This window comes from Oryctolagus cuniculus, chromosome 3, assembly GCF_051225735.1.
Source record: "Oryctolagus cuniculus isolate XC-2025 breed Fujian yellow rabbit chromosome 3, ASM5122573v1, whole genome shotgun sequence".
NCBI lineage: Eukaryota > Metazoa > Chordata > Mammalia > Lagomorpha > Leporidae > Oryctolagus > Oryctolagus cuniculus.
In genome coordinates, this window is record NC_142869.1 from 136,139,971 (window position 1) to 136,154,905 (window position 14,935).

General features: G+C 43.4%; 1 protein-coding gene across 1 annotated transcript in view; it reads left to right on the forward strand.

The window, feature by feature from the left end:
- The window catches only part of SLC26A3 (solute carrier family 26 member 3), a 37,028-nt gene extending 22,776 nt beyond the window's left edge, over nucleotides 1–14,252 (forward strand). Inside the window, 10 exon segments of the mRNA NM_001082098.1 lie at nucleotides 1,890–1,985; nucleotides 2,959–3,065; nucleotides 4,178–4,247; nucleotides 4,339–4,431; nucleotides 5,169–5,264; nucleotides 6,340–6,576; nucleotides 9,422–9,476; nucleotides 11,954–12,096; nucleotides 12,223–12,288; nucleotides 13,826–14,252. Of these exon segments, the coding sequence (NP_001075567.1) occupies nucleotides 1,890–1,985; nucleotides 2,959–3,065; nucleotides 4,178–4,247; nucleotides 4,339–4,431; nucleotides 5,169–5,264; nucleotides 6,340–6,576; nucleotides 9,422–9,476; nucleotides 11,954–12,096; nucleotides 12,223–12,288; nucleotides 13,826–13,849 (987 nt within the window). The 3' untranslated portion in view covers nucleotides 13,850–14,252.
- The last annotated feature ends 683 nt before the right edge of the window (nucleotides 14,253–14,935 follow it).

Consider the following 14,935-nt stretch of genomic DNA (forward strand, 5'->3'; position numbering starts at 1 on the left):
GCCTGTGCGTAGCCCCAGATGTAATTCATGTTGACACAAGAAGGCAGCCTGGCACCGCGGCTTCCCCGTGTACCGAAGGGAAGCTTTTCTTACAGGTGGAGGTCATCAGGCCCTCTATCTGATTCAGGGAATGGTGCTGCCAGCCACCCAGCCCGTTCTTAGGGGTACGCCCTGCAGCTGCTAGAGGTTTGGTTTGGCTCCAAGACCAACACTGTCAGATTGCAGGATGGGAGCAGGCACAGAGCTTCTGCTTCTGCTGCTGCTGCTTCTTCTTCTTCTTCTTCTTTTTTTTTTTTTTGATATTTTTGTTTATTTATTTGAAAGTCAGAGTTACAGAGAGAGAGGGAGAGACAGAGCCAGGGAGAGAGACAAACAGATGCAGAACTCCCATCCTCTGGTGTATTCCCCAGATGCCTACACCAGCTGGGGCTGGGCCAGGCAAGGACTCAACGCAGATCTCCCGACTGCTTGAGCCATCAGGGACCCAACTACCTGAGCCATCACCTGCCGCCTCCCAGGGTGCACATTAGCAAGAAGCTGGAGTGGACAGTGCATCTGGGACTTGAACCCAGGCGCTCTGATATGGGTTGCAGGCACCTCAGCTGGTGGCCTAAGCACTACACCAAATGCTTACCCACATACTTACACATGCTTATGGGGTACAGTGCAACACCTCTCAATACACATCACATAAACCAATCAAGTCAGGCAGCCAGCCCTTCATTCCCCATATCCTTCCCTGTGTTTGGAGCCTATCAGCTCCCCTCCTCCAGCTGGGTATAGAGTCGATAACCCATTTTTATGAGCTTCATCACCCCATTATATTGTGGCACACTAGAACTAGTTATTTCTATCTGTCTGACCTCCTTCTAACTATCTCCACCCTTCACAGCCTGTCATAAACACTAATCTATGTTCATCAATGATTTTGAACTTCCACCTATGAGAAGAACGTGAGGTATTTGTCTATCTGGTATCTGATTTGTTCCACTCAACACCATGATCTCCAGTTCCATTCATTTAGCTGCAAATCTCAAGATTTCATTCTTTCTAGTGACTGCATAGTATTCCATTATGTATATATACCACATTATCTTTATCCATTCATCTGTTGGTGGACACCTAGGTTGACTCCATGTCTTAGCTGTTGTGAATGGTGCTGCAACGAACAGGTGCTGATTTCATTTCCCTCGGATAGATACCAGAAGTGGAAGAGCTGGATCAAATATCAAAAATCAAAAACAGTAGCTCTGTTTTTAAATTTTTGAGGAACCTGTTCCCTATAATGGCTCTACTAATTTGCACTGCCACCCACAGTGTATAAGGGCTTAATTTTCTCCACATCCTTGCCAACATGTCATTTTTTGTCTTTTTGATAATAGTTTTCACCATTTTTTCAACTGGCATTCATCTGTGTGCTATTTCCTTTTTTTTAATCTGCCATATATTTCTTGAAAACTTTATTTATTTATTTGAAAGGCAGAGTTAACAGAGAGAGGGAGAGGATGGGATGGGATCCCATATGGGATGCCACCACTGCAGACAATGGCTTTACCTGCTATACCACAGTGCCGCCCCCCACCACCATAGGTCTTAAGATCTACCCTTCTCTGTCCTGACGGGTGGGCTACTAAGTGCCATCAGATCATCTCTGGCATAATCACAAAGGGTCATGCAGCCCTGTCACCAGGTTGGGACAAAGTCGGGCATGGGGATGGACCAGAGCCCCAGTTCTGCTGTGTCATTCATAGTATTGCACACCAGCAAGGGTGTATCCTTTGATATGAGTGGAGGCCCTTAAACGACTCACTTATCTCCAGCCTTCACCTTTGCTTCTATATGGTTTACTCGGTTAACTTTAAGTGCATCTGATGTTTATGTTTTCGCAGTCTGTCCTGTCAGCGTTAGCACTTGGAAACTTAAAGGGAATGCTGATGCAGTTTGCTGAGATAGGCAGACTGTGGAAGAAGGACAAATACGACTGTGTAAGTAGAAGAAATGATATCTGAAAACTACACGAAACACAGTGGTATGCAATGCTGAGGTACAATGCATATCTCTATTCCGACCTAAGTGAAAGTTTCTTCCTATCTAACTATTCAAAATAACCCTAGTTTTATTTGCTGTCTTGAAATTGCATACTCTACAGAGTGTTCCCTGGGAATTTAACATACAAGGAGGACTACTTGCACAAGGGGATCCGTGAAACGCCGGGGCAGAACTCCCTTAGATCTGTGCTAAAAGCTCTGGCAGTGAGACTGAATTGTCAGGTGTGCATCGCACCTGTTCTTCATCACATGATGGCAGCTTCCAGAGAACCTGTGAAGAATTTAAATTCTGAACATTCCCTCTGGAAATCCTTTGCGTTGGAAAAGGCTTCCCCTCACTCTCCAGCACGACTCGCTAGGAGGGGCAGAGTCCATAATTTAATCAGAGTCAAAGTCTGTGGTGTGATAAACGCTTGTTAACATACCCTGTGAAACTTCAGGAACATAAAGCAATAAGTGGTATTAGTTTTCCTTTGTTCCCAACAGAAAGTCATGGGGGTTTTAGTACCCTTTTGACATGCTAGAATTCTCGTAAAGATAGTCATCATTAACTAAATAGGCCAAGAGGAAGAGATTAATAAAGGTCTACCAGTTGATTTGCTGATATTAATGAAGTGCAGCTGGTTTTGAATTTTTTTTTACTGTAACAGACTTGTCCTATTTCCTTGACTCGTTTAGGGATGGCATCAGAAATGGCCACCCTGCCTTTGGGTCTTCCCATCTTTGCCAGTAGAAATGGCCTCTTAGGACAAGTGTCTTTCCCTGTGCGCTTTGCTCTTGGCCCAAGAAAAACAACTTCCAACCTCTTGCTTTTGGTCCTAGAAGTTCATGAGTTCTCTTAGTTCTGGACCTAAGACACTGTTCTTTAGTCCAAGTTAACTGTAGTGTATGTGTTGCTCTCTGCTCACAGTTAATTTGGATCATGACCTTCATCTTTGCCATCGTCCTGGGACTAGGATTGGGTCTGGCGGCAAGTGTGGCGTTTGAACTCCTCACCATCGTATTCAGGACTCAGTTGTGAGTGTTTGTCCTGCTCTGTATCCTGCAGCCTATAATCTCCCCAAATTAGAAGAGGGGGAAAAATTGTCACTGGTTGAAATGAAGGTGTAGGTGTGTGTAGCCATCTGGACTGGCCAGGACTTCCTTGCTCAGGTTGCTCACCTGAAGGCCTCTGGGCATCAGAATGGTCCAGTTGTAGAGCGTCCATCCAGGGAGAAGTCCTGCTGTGATCTGCTCCCTGCTTTGACAACAACGGGAAGAAATCATATAAATCTCTGAGTCTGTTCAGCCAGCGGTAAACTGGAAGTAATTCTCTCCTGAGCAGGTTGAATGTCTTTACCTTAGACATGCTGGACTTCTAAGGGAATGGGTCATGGAGAAGACTGTGGGATTCTCCATGATTGGTGGAGGGCTCTCCCTTTTCATAGGGTTTTGGAGTGTACTCCCATCTTAAATGCATGGAGCTGGATTAAAAATCTTCTCAGAGACCCCTCTTGTCCTAAACTTCCCTAATGGCCACTTGGAATTCGTGTCATCCAGCTCAGGCATCTTTTTGGTTTTCAAATCTGAGTCACTTAATTTCACCACCACGTGGTCACTCAGCCTGTGCTGGATTGCATGGTGCGAGAGAGAAGTAGGACTCCCAAGAACACACGTGGTGACTGTACAGTTAATCCTTGACTTTGAGCTCCACTGGTGTTGAAATGTTCCTGAATTCCTTTATGCATCCATGTTTTTATTTGGATCTTCACTGGGAACTCATCAAACATAGAGACACGGCGGGTCATTTTACTTCCCCACATCCTCACCTGTGTAACTGGGTGATCTCGCCTACCTTACCCTACCCACTCAAAAACTGCGATATATATAATCAAAATGGCAAAAGCGAATGGAAGCCTTCATCAATTGCAGTGGGATGACTGGGAGGCACTGTTCTAGGAGCTGTAGGAAGGCACAAAGGTAGTAAAATGGGGACTGATGATTTCCCAACCTTTTAGATTTTGAATAGTGAGTTTGCTTTGATATCCTAAAAAAAAAAAAAAAAAGAAAGAAAAGAAAAGAATCAGTGAATCAGTTATAGGCTAACAAATATGCAGGAGGGATTGACTTAGTATTGTTTTTCCCTACAGTCCAAAATGCACCACCCTGGCTAACATCGGAAGGAGCAACATCTATAAGAATAGAAAAGACTACTCTGATGTAAGGGAGACAAATTTCTTTCTTTGACTTGCTACACGATATTAATATGAATCTTCCAGGCACCGTCTAATATTACTTCTCTGCCTTACAGATGTATGAGCCGGAAGGAGTGAAGATTTTCAGATGTCCAGCTCCGATCTACTTTGCCAACATTGGTTTCTTTAAGCAGAAACTTATTGATGCTGTAAGGTTTGGGGTTATTTGACTGTCTGTTGTTGTTATCTACTGGATGTCTGGACATGAAATGTTTGCTCCTCACACATGCTGAAGTTGAGTTGTATCCGTATCTTTGTGCTCCATATTCCAGAGCAAGTGAAACTAATAGGAGCCCATTAATATAAGGGGTCTTCAGAAAGTTCATGAAAAATGTATATTATGAAAATACTATGCATGGACTTCAGGGTTCTTTGGCACCAAAATAAGTTTATCTTTTAATTCCATTTTCCATGAACTTTTTGAAATCCAATACAGAGTCCCCAAATCTAACTCTAAAATCATAAAACACATAACAAATGTTACAAAATAGATAAATTTTTGAAAAAATGAGAAGTACATAGAAGAATATTGATTAGGTACCATGCATATTCAGCAAATTAAAAAAATAAATAATATAAAAGCCCCTAAGAGTTATGCATGCCCAAAATACAAAATCAAGTAAGGTTTAGATTAGACAATTTTATGTAGAAATTTTGGACTGTCCAGAAGTTTTTCAATGATAGTAACTGCACACAATCTGAGCAAACCATAGGTCTGACACAATGTTGTTGCTGAAGTTATTTAAACCACTTCTAAATTTTCAATCACAAACATCATTTCAATTTGTCCCAACCCCTCAACACATTGCAGTGAATGTTACTAGAGTTATCCTGTAGAAACAGCAGGATACTCTGTGCTCTTGTAACCCAGCCCTGGGTTTTTCAGATTGGCTTCAGCCCCCTTCGAATTCTCCGCAAGCGGAACAAAGCTTTGAAGAAAATCCGAAAGCTGCAGAAGCGAGGCCTGCTACAAGTGACACCAGTAAGCTTCTTACCGTGTTGCTGCGCATTACAGCTAAAAGCTTCATAAAATCTAATCCAAAGTGTTCCTTTGCTTTAAATGAAATGCCAGGTAAACAGAGTATTTCATATGCCCGTTAATGTTCTTTTTTTTTTTTTTTTTTTTGACAGGCAGAGTGGATAGTGTGAGAGAGAGACAGAGAGAAAGGTCTTCCTTTTGCCGTTGGTTCACCCTCCAATGGCCGCCGCTGCAGCCGGCGCACCGCACTGATCCGATAGCAGGAGCCAGGATCCAGGTGCTTTTCCTGGTCTCCCATGGGGTGCAGGGCCCAAGCACCTGGGCCATCCTCCACTGCACTCCCTGGCCACAGCAGAGAGCTGGCCTGGAAGAGGGGCAACCGGGACAGAATCCGGCGCCCTGACCGGGACTAGAACCCGGTGTGCCGGCGCCGCAAGGTGGAGGATTAGCCTATTGAGCCACGGCGCCGGCTAATGTTCTTCTTTAAATGGTATCTATATTAGTCAACTTTCCTTCACGACAGTGAAATATCTGGAAAAAAAAAAAAAAAAAAAAAAAACCTAGCTCTATAAAGAGCAAAGGTTTAGGTAGCTCCCGGTTCTGGAGGCCCAAGTCCAAGGTCAGGCAGCCCTATTGGCTTGGCATTGGTGAGGGTGGGAGATGGCAGTGCAGGGGCCACACAGAGGAAGGAATTCATGGCAGGCCAGGAAGCAGAGAGAGCAGCTGGGCCTGACTCGGGCTTTCATACCCAGCCTTCTCCTGGGAATCACCTTTCAAGGGTGCTTCCTAGTGACCTGAGGACTTCCGCTAAGCCCCTGCTCCTGAATGCCATCATTGGATCTTTTCCCACGCTCTGAGGACCATTAGTCTATGAGGTTATAGTTTAATGTCTGCATGAGTTCAGGAGCCAAAGCTTGTTCATACCACAGCAGCCCCTTTGAGTGTCTTCCTAAAACGGGGGTGTATCCACATGCTAGTGCGTGCCCCAACTTGGCATCTGTGCTCCCAAGGCTCCCAAGTGTTCTCAGTGTTCTTCTTGGTCAGAGTTGTCATGTGTGCACCCTATCCTCTCCTGCAGAAAGGATTTATATGTACCGCTGATGGGGTAAAAGATTCTGATGATGAAGAACTGGACAATAATCAGATAGAGGAGCTGGACCAGCCCATCGACACCACAGACCTGCCTTTCCAGATAGACTGGAATGCTGATCTTCCTCTCAACATCACCGTCCCCAAAATCAGCCTCCACAGCCTCATTCTCGATTTTTCAGCAGTCTCCTTTCTTGATGTTTCTTCCATGAGAGGCCTCAAATCGGTAATTTCTTTTTTTCTTCATGAAAATACCAGTCACCAAAAGTAAAAATTGAATTTGTGGAAGGATGCCCCTTTAGATTATGCACACTTCACTAGAAATAAATTATAATGTTAGACTAGTCCATGGAGAGGTGAGGGCGGACTCTTTAAAAATACATTTACTAAGGGGGCTGGCACCATGGCTCACTTGGTTAATCCTCTGCCTGCAGTGCCTGCATCCCATATGGGTGCTGGGTTCTAGTTCCGGTTGCTCCTCTTCCAGTCCAGCTCTCTGCTGTGACCCGGGAGGCCAGTGGAGGATGGCCTGGGTATTTAGACTTCTGTACCCGCATGGGAGACCAGGAGGAGGCGCCTGGCTCCTGGCTTCAAGAGTGCCACAGTGCTGGCAGTGGCAGTCATTTGGGGAGTGAACCAGCGGAAGGAAGACCTTTCTCTCTGACTCTCTCTCTCACTGTCTAACTCTGCCTGTCAAATGAAAAAAATAAATACATAAAAATACATTTACCAGGGCATGCATTGTGGCTCAGCAGGCTAAACCACGACTTGGGACACCTGTACTCCATATCAGAGTGCCTGGTTCAAGTCCTGGCTACTTCACACTTCCAATCCATCTTCCTCCTAATGTGCCTGGGAGGCAGCAGACAATGGTCCAGGTACTTGGGGTCTTACCAGCCACGAGGGGGATTCTGATGGAGTCCCTGGCTCCTGGCTTCAGCCTGGCACAGCCCCAGTTATTGTGGCCTTTTGGGGAGTGAACCAATGGATGGAAGTTCTTTCTCTCTCTCTCCCTGTTTCTCCCTTTCTCTATCACCTTGCTTTTCAATAAATAAATAAACTTTTAAAAACAAAACAAAATCCAGGTGCATTTCCCATGACTGTATGTAACTTTGAAGACACCCAAGCTTACAATCTTAGTGAATGCTGAATCAGCAGAAGACAACTATATGCACACTCCTGCCAAATATCAATTCTGTGGTGCTCTCAAATCCTTATAAGCTTTCCATCTGAATTATCCTGAAATCAGGGGAGATCTAGAAAGTTCCTGGGTGAAAATAGACTAGTGGATCCTTTTACTTTTATCTTCATCCATTATAAGCTGCTGAAATTTCACTTCGCTATTCAAAAATATGTCTCAAAGGAAAACAGTGAAATAAATATATGACAGAATAAGTGTCACACGTGACTTGAAAAACAGGACTGAGGGGAGGGTGTTTGGTCTGGTGATTAACGATGGCACTTGGAATGGCATCAGAGTGCCTGTGTTTGAATCCCAGATCCACTCCCAACTCCAGCTTCCTGATAATGAACACACTAGGAGACAGCAGATGCCGGCTTGCTTACCACATGGGAGACCCTGCACAGAGTTCCTGGCTCCTGGCTGTAGCCTGGCCTGTCCCTCCTCTTGTGAGCATTTAGAGAATGAACCAGCAGGTGGGAGATCTCTTTCACTCTCACACTTGCTCTACCTCTCTGCTCTCAAATATATAAATAAAATTTTTAAAACAACACAAAAACAATCAAAATGTGGAGTTTGCTTTATGGCATTGTCAGCATGTCCAAAATAAACTGGTTTCCAATAGAAATACAGAAACATATGTAAAGAAAATTTAAGCACTTTTAAATTTCCTTCTTCCTTTGGGTCCTCATAGAAATCTGCCTAGGAGCTGGTCTAAGATACCGGTCTATCAAGTGCAGGTAAACTGAATAAAAAATAGGATAATTTGGTTTCCTTAAGGCCTATCTTTTATTTTTAAAAAATTAACATTCTATAACTCTTCAAATTGTTTGCTCTTTTCTGTCTTGATTTTCAGGTTTTTGTTATTCTTGTTTTGGAGGGAAAATATAAATGCATATAAAATCCTTTTTGAAAAATGTTTAAGATTGATTTATTTATTTGAAAGGCAGAGTGACAGATTGAGAGAGAGAGAGGTCTTCCATCTGCTGGTTCACTCCCCCAAATGGCCACAACAGCTGGGGTGGGCAGCACCAGGCTGAAGCTAGGAGCCAGGAACTCCATCCATGTCTCCCAAATGGGTGACAGGGGTCCAATCTCTTGAGCTATCATCCACTACCTTCCCAGGAACATAAGTAGGGCAGCCAGAACTTGAACTGGTACTATGACCTGGAGGTGTCACAGGCAGTGGCGTAATCACGGCACCACAATATCTGCCCTGACATTTCCGTTTCACTGTTTCACACTAACAAAGCAGCACCAAGGACAGGTACTCCACATTTTGTTGCTTTAAGGCCTCGACTCTTAGTTCAGTGCCTAGCAGAGACATCCTCCAAGTATTTGCTGATGGTGATGATGACAGTGTGCTCAAGAATCTAAGCTACTTTTCTTACCTTCTATGATCTTCTGTATATCACTGCTGGTATTTGTTCTTCGCCTAGAGACCAGGGAATTGAATAAAGATTCATTAGCACTGGATGTGTTGTCACCATGGAGAGGAATAATGAGTAACTTGTGGACCCTAAGTTATTGTTTGTTTTTGTATTGTTTGCTTTTACATAGGCAGAAAACTCTAGTCAATATCATTCTATAAAGGATATTATTTTAAATTAAATCTGAGTTGATCTTTTGCGTGAAGGCAGAACATTTTCCCACAATTTATCCCTGAAGAATGATAATTTTTAACTTCTGCCTGAAGAATACTCTTTTAGTTTATTTCTTCTCTCATGGAGCCTTGCTTTTAACTTTAGTATCTCTATACACTATTATCTCTTTTCAAAATGTAGACGTTTCTGAAAGCCATGTATCCCAGGAAGGTATAATTGCGATAGTTTTTGTTGCATTTCTGACAAGTGCAATTATTCCCTAAGGAAAATCTCCTTGCTTTCAACAGATTTTAAAAGACTTTGTCAGAATCAAGGTGGATGTGTACATTGTTGGAACGGATGGTAAGTTGTTTTGTTTTTATTTTCTGTTCTGACAGTCACTTCAGGCTCACTGCCAACACCTATCCAAAGGACGATTATTTTATAGGTCATCACGAGGGAAATCTAATTTGCAGCTGAGCCAATAGAAATCCCTATGGAAACAGTGTCTGCATATTTATGTTGATATGTAATTAAATGACCCTGACAATTTGAACCCTGATTGATTAGACAGTAATACATCAACTTATTTTTTTTTTTTAACTCAAAGCCTTGCTTTCTGCCGCTCTCCTTACTGTGTCTTGCACTCTTCAGCCCACACCATCTTGGTTTGTGCCTTACTTGGCTAAGGAGACCGCCTCGCCATGGCTATCAGTGACACCCACAGGGTCAAGATTAGCTGCTGCCCTCTTGGGCTTCTTCTGCTGGGATTGGCTTTGATCTTAATACCCTCACTGCCTAACTTCTGCAAGACCACACTTCTGATTCTCCTCCTACTCTCTCCTGTCTGAATAACCTTCCCTGAGCTTCACCCCTCAACTCTGCAGTCCTGAATCCATGAGCTCTACACTAGCCGAGTTCTACATGCTTATGATTTCAAGTTCCACTATGTGTAAATGAATGCCCACGCTACACCTCCAGCCCAGACCTTTCTTCTGAGCTGCAGACTTATGGATTCAACAGTCCCAGTAGGGATGTCCCCCAGACACCGTGGACACACATTCACAACTGAAGCCATCGCCTCCTCCCTAAAACGACTCCTTCTCTTTCCTTTCTCAACTATTGCTTCACTTGCCCGAAGCAGAAACCTTGGCACCATCTTGGGTGTCTTCTTCTCGGCCGCCCTCTCTAGTTAGTAAACCACCAGCTCCAATGAATCTTGCCTCTGCATTCAGTCTCTTCCTGTCCATGTGTCACAGCCTCATTCTAGAACCTGATCACTTCTCACTTCAACTCTCTGGAGCAGCTTTCTAACTAGTGTCTCTTTCCACCCCAGAATGCTCTCCCATCCCAGTTTCTCACTGCCAATTACCTTCAAGAAGTTTTCCTGCAATAACTGCAAATTTCCTCACATCCCCAGGCATAGCACAGCCTGTTGGTCTTTTAAGGATACACGCATGTCCCATTACTCTGCAGGTTGGTATGTGTATGCCCCATAGAGTATGCTCCTGGCTCCTGGCCTCGAATCAGCCCAGATCTGGCCATTGTGGCCACTTGGGTAGTGAGCCAGCAAATGGAGGGCCTCTCTCTCTCTCTCTCTCTCTCCCTGCCTCTGCCTCTCTGTAACTCTGCCTTTCAAATAAATAAATAAATCTTTAAAAAAAAAAAGAAACAGCTAGATTGTTCCTTGCCTTCATTATTTTACACTACTTTTCTTCTCAGTGCTACAAATATGAATGTTTCTCTTCCTTAAGGTTGGGATTCCTTCTAACTCACCTTTCAATCCTTCTTTGTATGCAGCCAGAGTTTTGCACACAGTAAACATGAAGTAATATTTGCTTGAGTGATTTGTACAAATGAGCACTGGTTACTTAGTGCCTGCAAGCATGTGATTCCTCAAAGATGATTGGAGAGGTAACATGAGGTGCTCCAAGGAAGGTTTTCTGATGAATCCCAGGAGCTCTGGGGAAACAGACTTAGTAACTGAGAAATGATAGGTCCAGCCACCAAGAACTACAGCACATCACTTATCTTTAAGCATATTTTCTGTTTTGGCAGAACCCCAATTTAATGCTCCAGTTATTAAGTAAGGAAAATAATTAACTTGGCTCCTACCTAAATAAGAGTAGGTTCATTTTCTTCTCAAAAGTGTTTAAGGAACTACTTAAGGTTTTCTCTTTTTTGATGAGATTTTCTTATTTGAACCTTTTCCGTCTTTCTTTTGACATGAGGGGCAATCAACATACATTTTTGTTAGAAAGGTATCCTGTAGGGTCCAGCACTGTGGCATAGTATGTTGGGCATCTGCCTGTGGTGCCGGCAACCCATGTGGGTGCCAGTTCAAGTCCTGGCTGCTCCTCTTCCTATCCAGCTCTCTGCTATGGCCTGGGAAAGCAGTGGAAGATGGCCCAAGTGCTTGGGCCCCTGCACCCACATGGGAGACCCGGAGGAGGCTCCTGGCTCCTGACTTTGGATCTGCCCAGCTGCAGCCATTGTGGCCATTTGGGGCGTGGGCCATTGGATGGAGGACCTCTCCCTGTCTCTCCCTCTCTCTGTAACTCTACCTCTCAAATAAATAAATAAATAAATTTTTTTTAAAAAGTGGAATTAAAATGTTAATTTAAAAAAAAAAGAAAAAAAAAAAGAAAGATATCCTGTAGTTCCAGAAGACACTGTGCTAATGCTACACTGACAATGGACCTTGGCCGCCACAAACACTGCATGCAAAGTCCACGAAGTGCACATTTGTAAAGGGAATTCCAAATCACCAGTCTCAAGGGGGAACCCGTGGCCCAAAGTTGGCTTCCTCCTAAGTGTCAGTGCTTCTTTTCTCTCTTCAGATGATTTCATTGAGAAGCTTTCTCGGTGTCAGTTTTTTGATGATGAAGTCAAGGACTCCATATTTTTCTTAACAATCCACGATGCTGTTTTGCACATCCTGATGAAGAAGGATTACAGTGCTTCGAAGTTCAATCCCTATCAGGTACCAGCTCTTGATGACTTTCACATTTGCAACCAACCATCTACACTTTTTCTTAATGCTCCTTTATATTTCAACATTTAAAAGAAAAAATTGGTATTTAAGGCATAATTTTGTTCTTTTACTCAGGAAAAGGAAGACAAATTTGATTTTACCATAAATACAAATGGAGGATTACGTAATCGGGAATATCAGGTAATGTTCTCCAACTGATTTCTCTTCATATAGGTGTCACAGCAAAAAAAAAAATCCTTGGAAGTAGGAGGGCCTCTTAAGCTGCACAAAGTCCAGTGCTTGTTTGAGCCTCAGAACCTCATTCCTAGAAAACTGATGCAATGCCACCCCATCTTGTAGGGAATTTTGAGGAAAGTGAGCTCAGACCAGTTAAAAATATTGGAGGGTTTGGGTATGGAGAAGGGAATGGTGATAGTAGATCCATGTTAATGCCATATTGAGCATAGCTTTTCTTTTCATTCATTCTAGAACATTCGTTTCTAGAGTATTGAAACCTTTGAGACAATGTAGCAAGAGAAAAGCAGATGGGTTTTTGCTGTAGGCCAGGTACATGGTAGGTGCAATCCTTTCAGCGATATACAGAGAAGATATCTTCATTTCACAAATGAGGGAGTTAAGAAACAGGCTCAGAGAGCTTAACGTGTGTAAGGTCACGTGCCCAGTTACCGCAACACAATCTGAACTCTGCTGAGAAACCCCGTGTGCTGTTCACTGTAGTTCACCACCTCTGTGTGTTGGTAAAAGACCAACGGACTGAGGGTCCTAGGAAAGAATCTAAGGACTATCTTCAAGTGCAGGAGTGGCTGATGGTATTTCCCTAGTTGAAGAGAGGTCTAAGGGCCAGCGCCACGGCTCACTAGGCTAATCCTCCGCCTTGCAGCGCCGGCACACCGGGTTCTAGTCCCGGTCGGGGCGCCGGATTCTGTCCCGGTTGCCCCTCTTCCAGGCCAGCTCTCTGCTGTGGCAAGGGAGTGCAGTGGAGGATGGCCCAGGTGCTTGGGCCCTGCACCCCATGGGAGACCAGGAGAAGCACCTGGCTCCTGGCTTTGGATCAGTGCGATGCGCTGGCCATTGGAGGGTGAACCAACGGTAAAGGAAGACCTTTCTCTCTGTTTCTCTCTCTCTCACTGTCCACTCTGCCTGTCAAAAAAAAAAAAAGAGAGAGAGAGAGAGAGGTCTAAGAAGAAAGGAATGTGGCCTAGAAATGAAGGAGACCTCTATCTCAAAAGATAACCCTCAGTCATTATCAAGAGTGACAGCAGGTAGCAAAGTTCAGATGAAAAGGTGAGCTGGACCTGAGGGGAGAAGGGAACCTATATGAGCAGTGCGGTGTGGTCTCCCAGGGCTGGATTCCAGAGAAACCCAAATCTTGCCTACGTAACCTTTATAAGAAAAACCCCCCACCAGAAACCCACTCTCCAACAGTCGGATTCAGAACAGTCACCCGGTGTTGAGGGATGGAGCTTCAGCAAAGGCGTTCATACCCGATGATGGATCCACGCTTTAGAACCAGTTATCTCACAAAACGTGGGCGGCACCGTCATGTACACTGGCTTGCCAACATTAGCAAAACAAATCATCCACACACCAGCCCGTGCTTTGCTCAAGGAAGATGAGTCAGGAGTGGTGGATGGCTGGTAAATTCTGACTACTAAGTAGTAATTACTGCAAGAGACTGACGATAGCAAATCTTTTAAAACTTTCTATCTTCTTCCAGGTCCCAATTGAAACGAAGTTCTAATCAAAACACAATTCAGAGGGCTCCTCATCCAAGTGTCACGCGAAGAACAACTTTATACCCATACAGTTATTGAGAACTTCATACGTTGTATGAAGAATATTTTTATTTGACAGAACTATGTTTCAAACTTTTGGAACGAGATTGTTCTAGAATGGTATATTTTTCAGATATCTATATGAAATTCTGTAAATACTCTTAATTTTATATCTTGTAGATTTATCAAAGCAAGGAAAATGTTTATATGTATTTTGTAGCACTGACAGATTTCCATCCAAGTGACCACCTTCATGCATACATTTTTCAGTGGATTTACACCATTGTGTTGAATCTCATAATGTGTACAGGTCCTACTAATGTGTCTCCATTTTAAAAATTCATTGTACAGTGAATGTGTCTTGTTTTGTCAAACCTCTGGTGAGTTTTTTGAAACCTCTTTGCTGTGGAACCCTGGTTCAGCTAGAAACCTGCTACATGAGATTCTGCTAACAAAACCCCCAAGGGGACTTCTTTGCCCAGATTTTTGACCATCACCTCAGCTTTGTACTATCTAGATTTCTACTACCAAGAATCCTGACCAGATTCAAACAACAATCCTTCTAGCATTTTATCTGTCACTATAACTAGCTTTTGAGGCAAATCCTTATTTTCCCCCCACTGCTTCTTATGAAAATTGTGCAGAGGCATTTCAAAAAAGTTTGTGGAAGGTCGAATTAAAAGATACATTTATTTGGGTGCAAAATCTACACATACAAAGGGTCTTCAAAACATTCACAAAAATTGCATAGTATGAAAATACTATGAACGGATTTCAAAAAATTTTACACCCAAATAAACTTATTTTAATTCTTTTTTTCCCACCAACTTTTTGAAGCACTCTCATCTAAGTTAATGGGAACTATAATATGATGAAGTGGGAAGGTGAGAAGTTAGCGACCATGATGCTAGCCAATTCTTCCTGCTCTCAAGAGGAGGAAATAAGAACCAATGATAGGGAAACGTAGGACTCTTCTTTTTTCATGGTTGGTCATCATTTGTAACTCACAGCAGAACAACAGCTCCAGAGCTCCATTTAGCTGGAGAATGAGG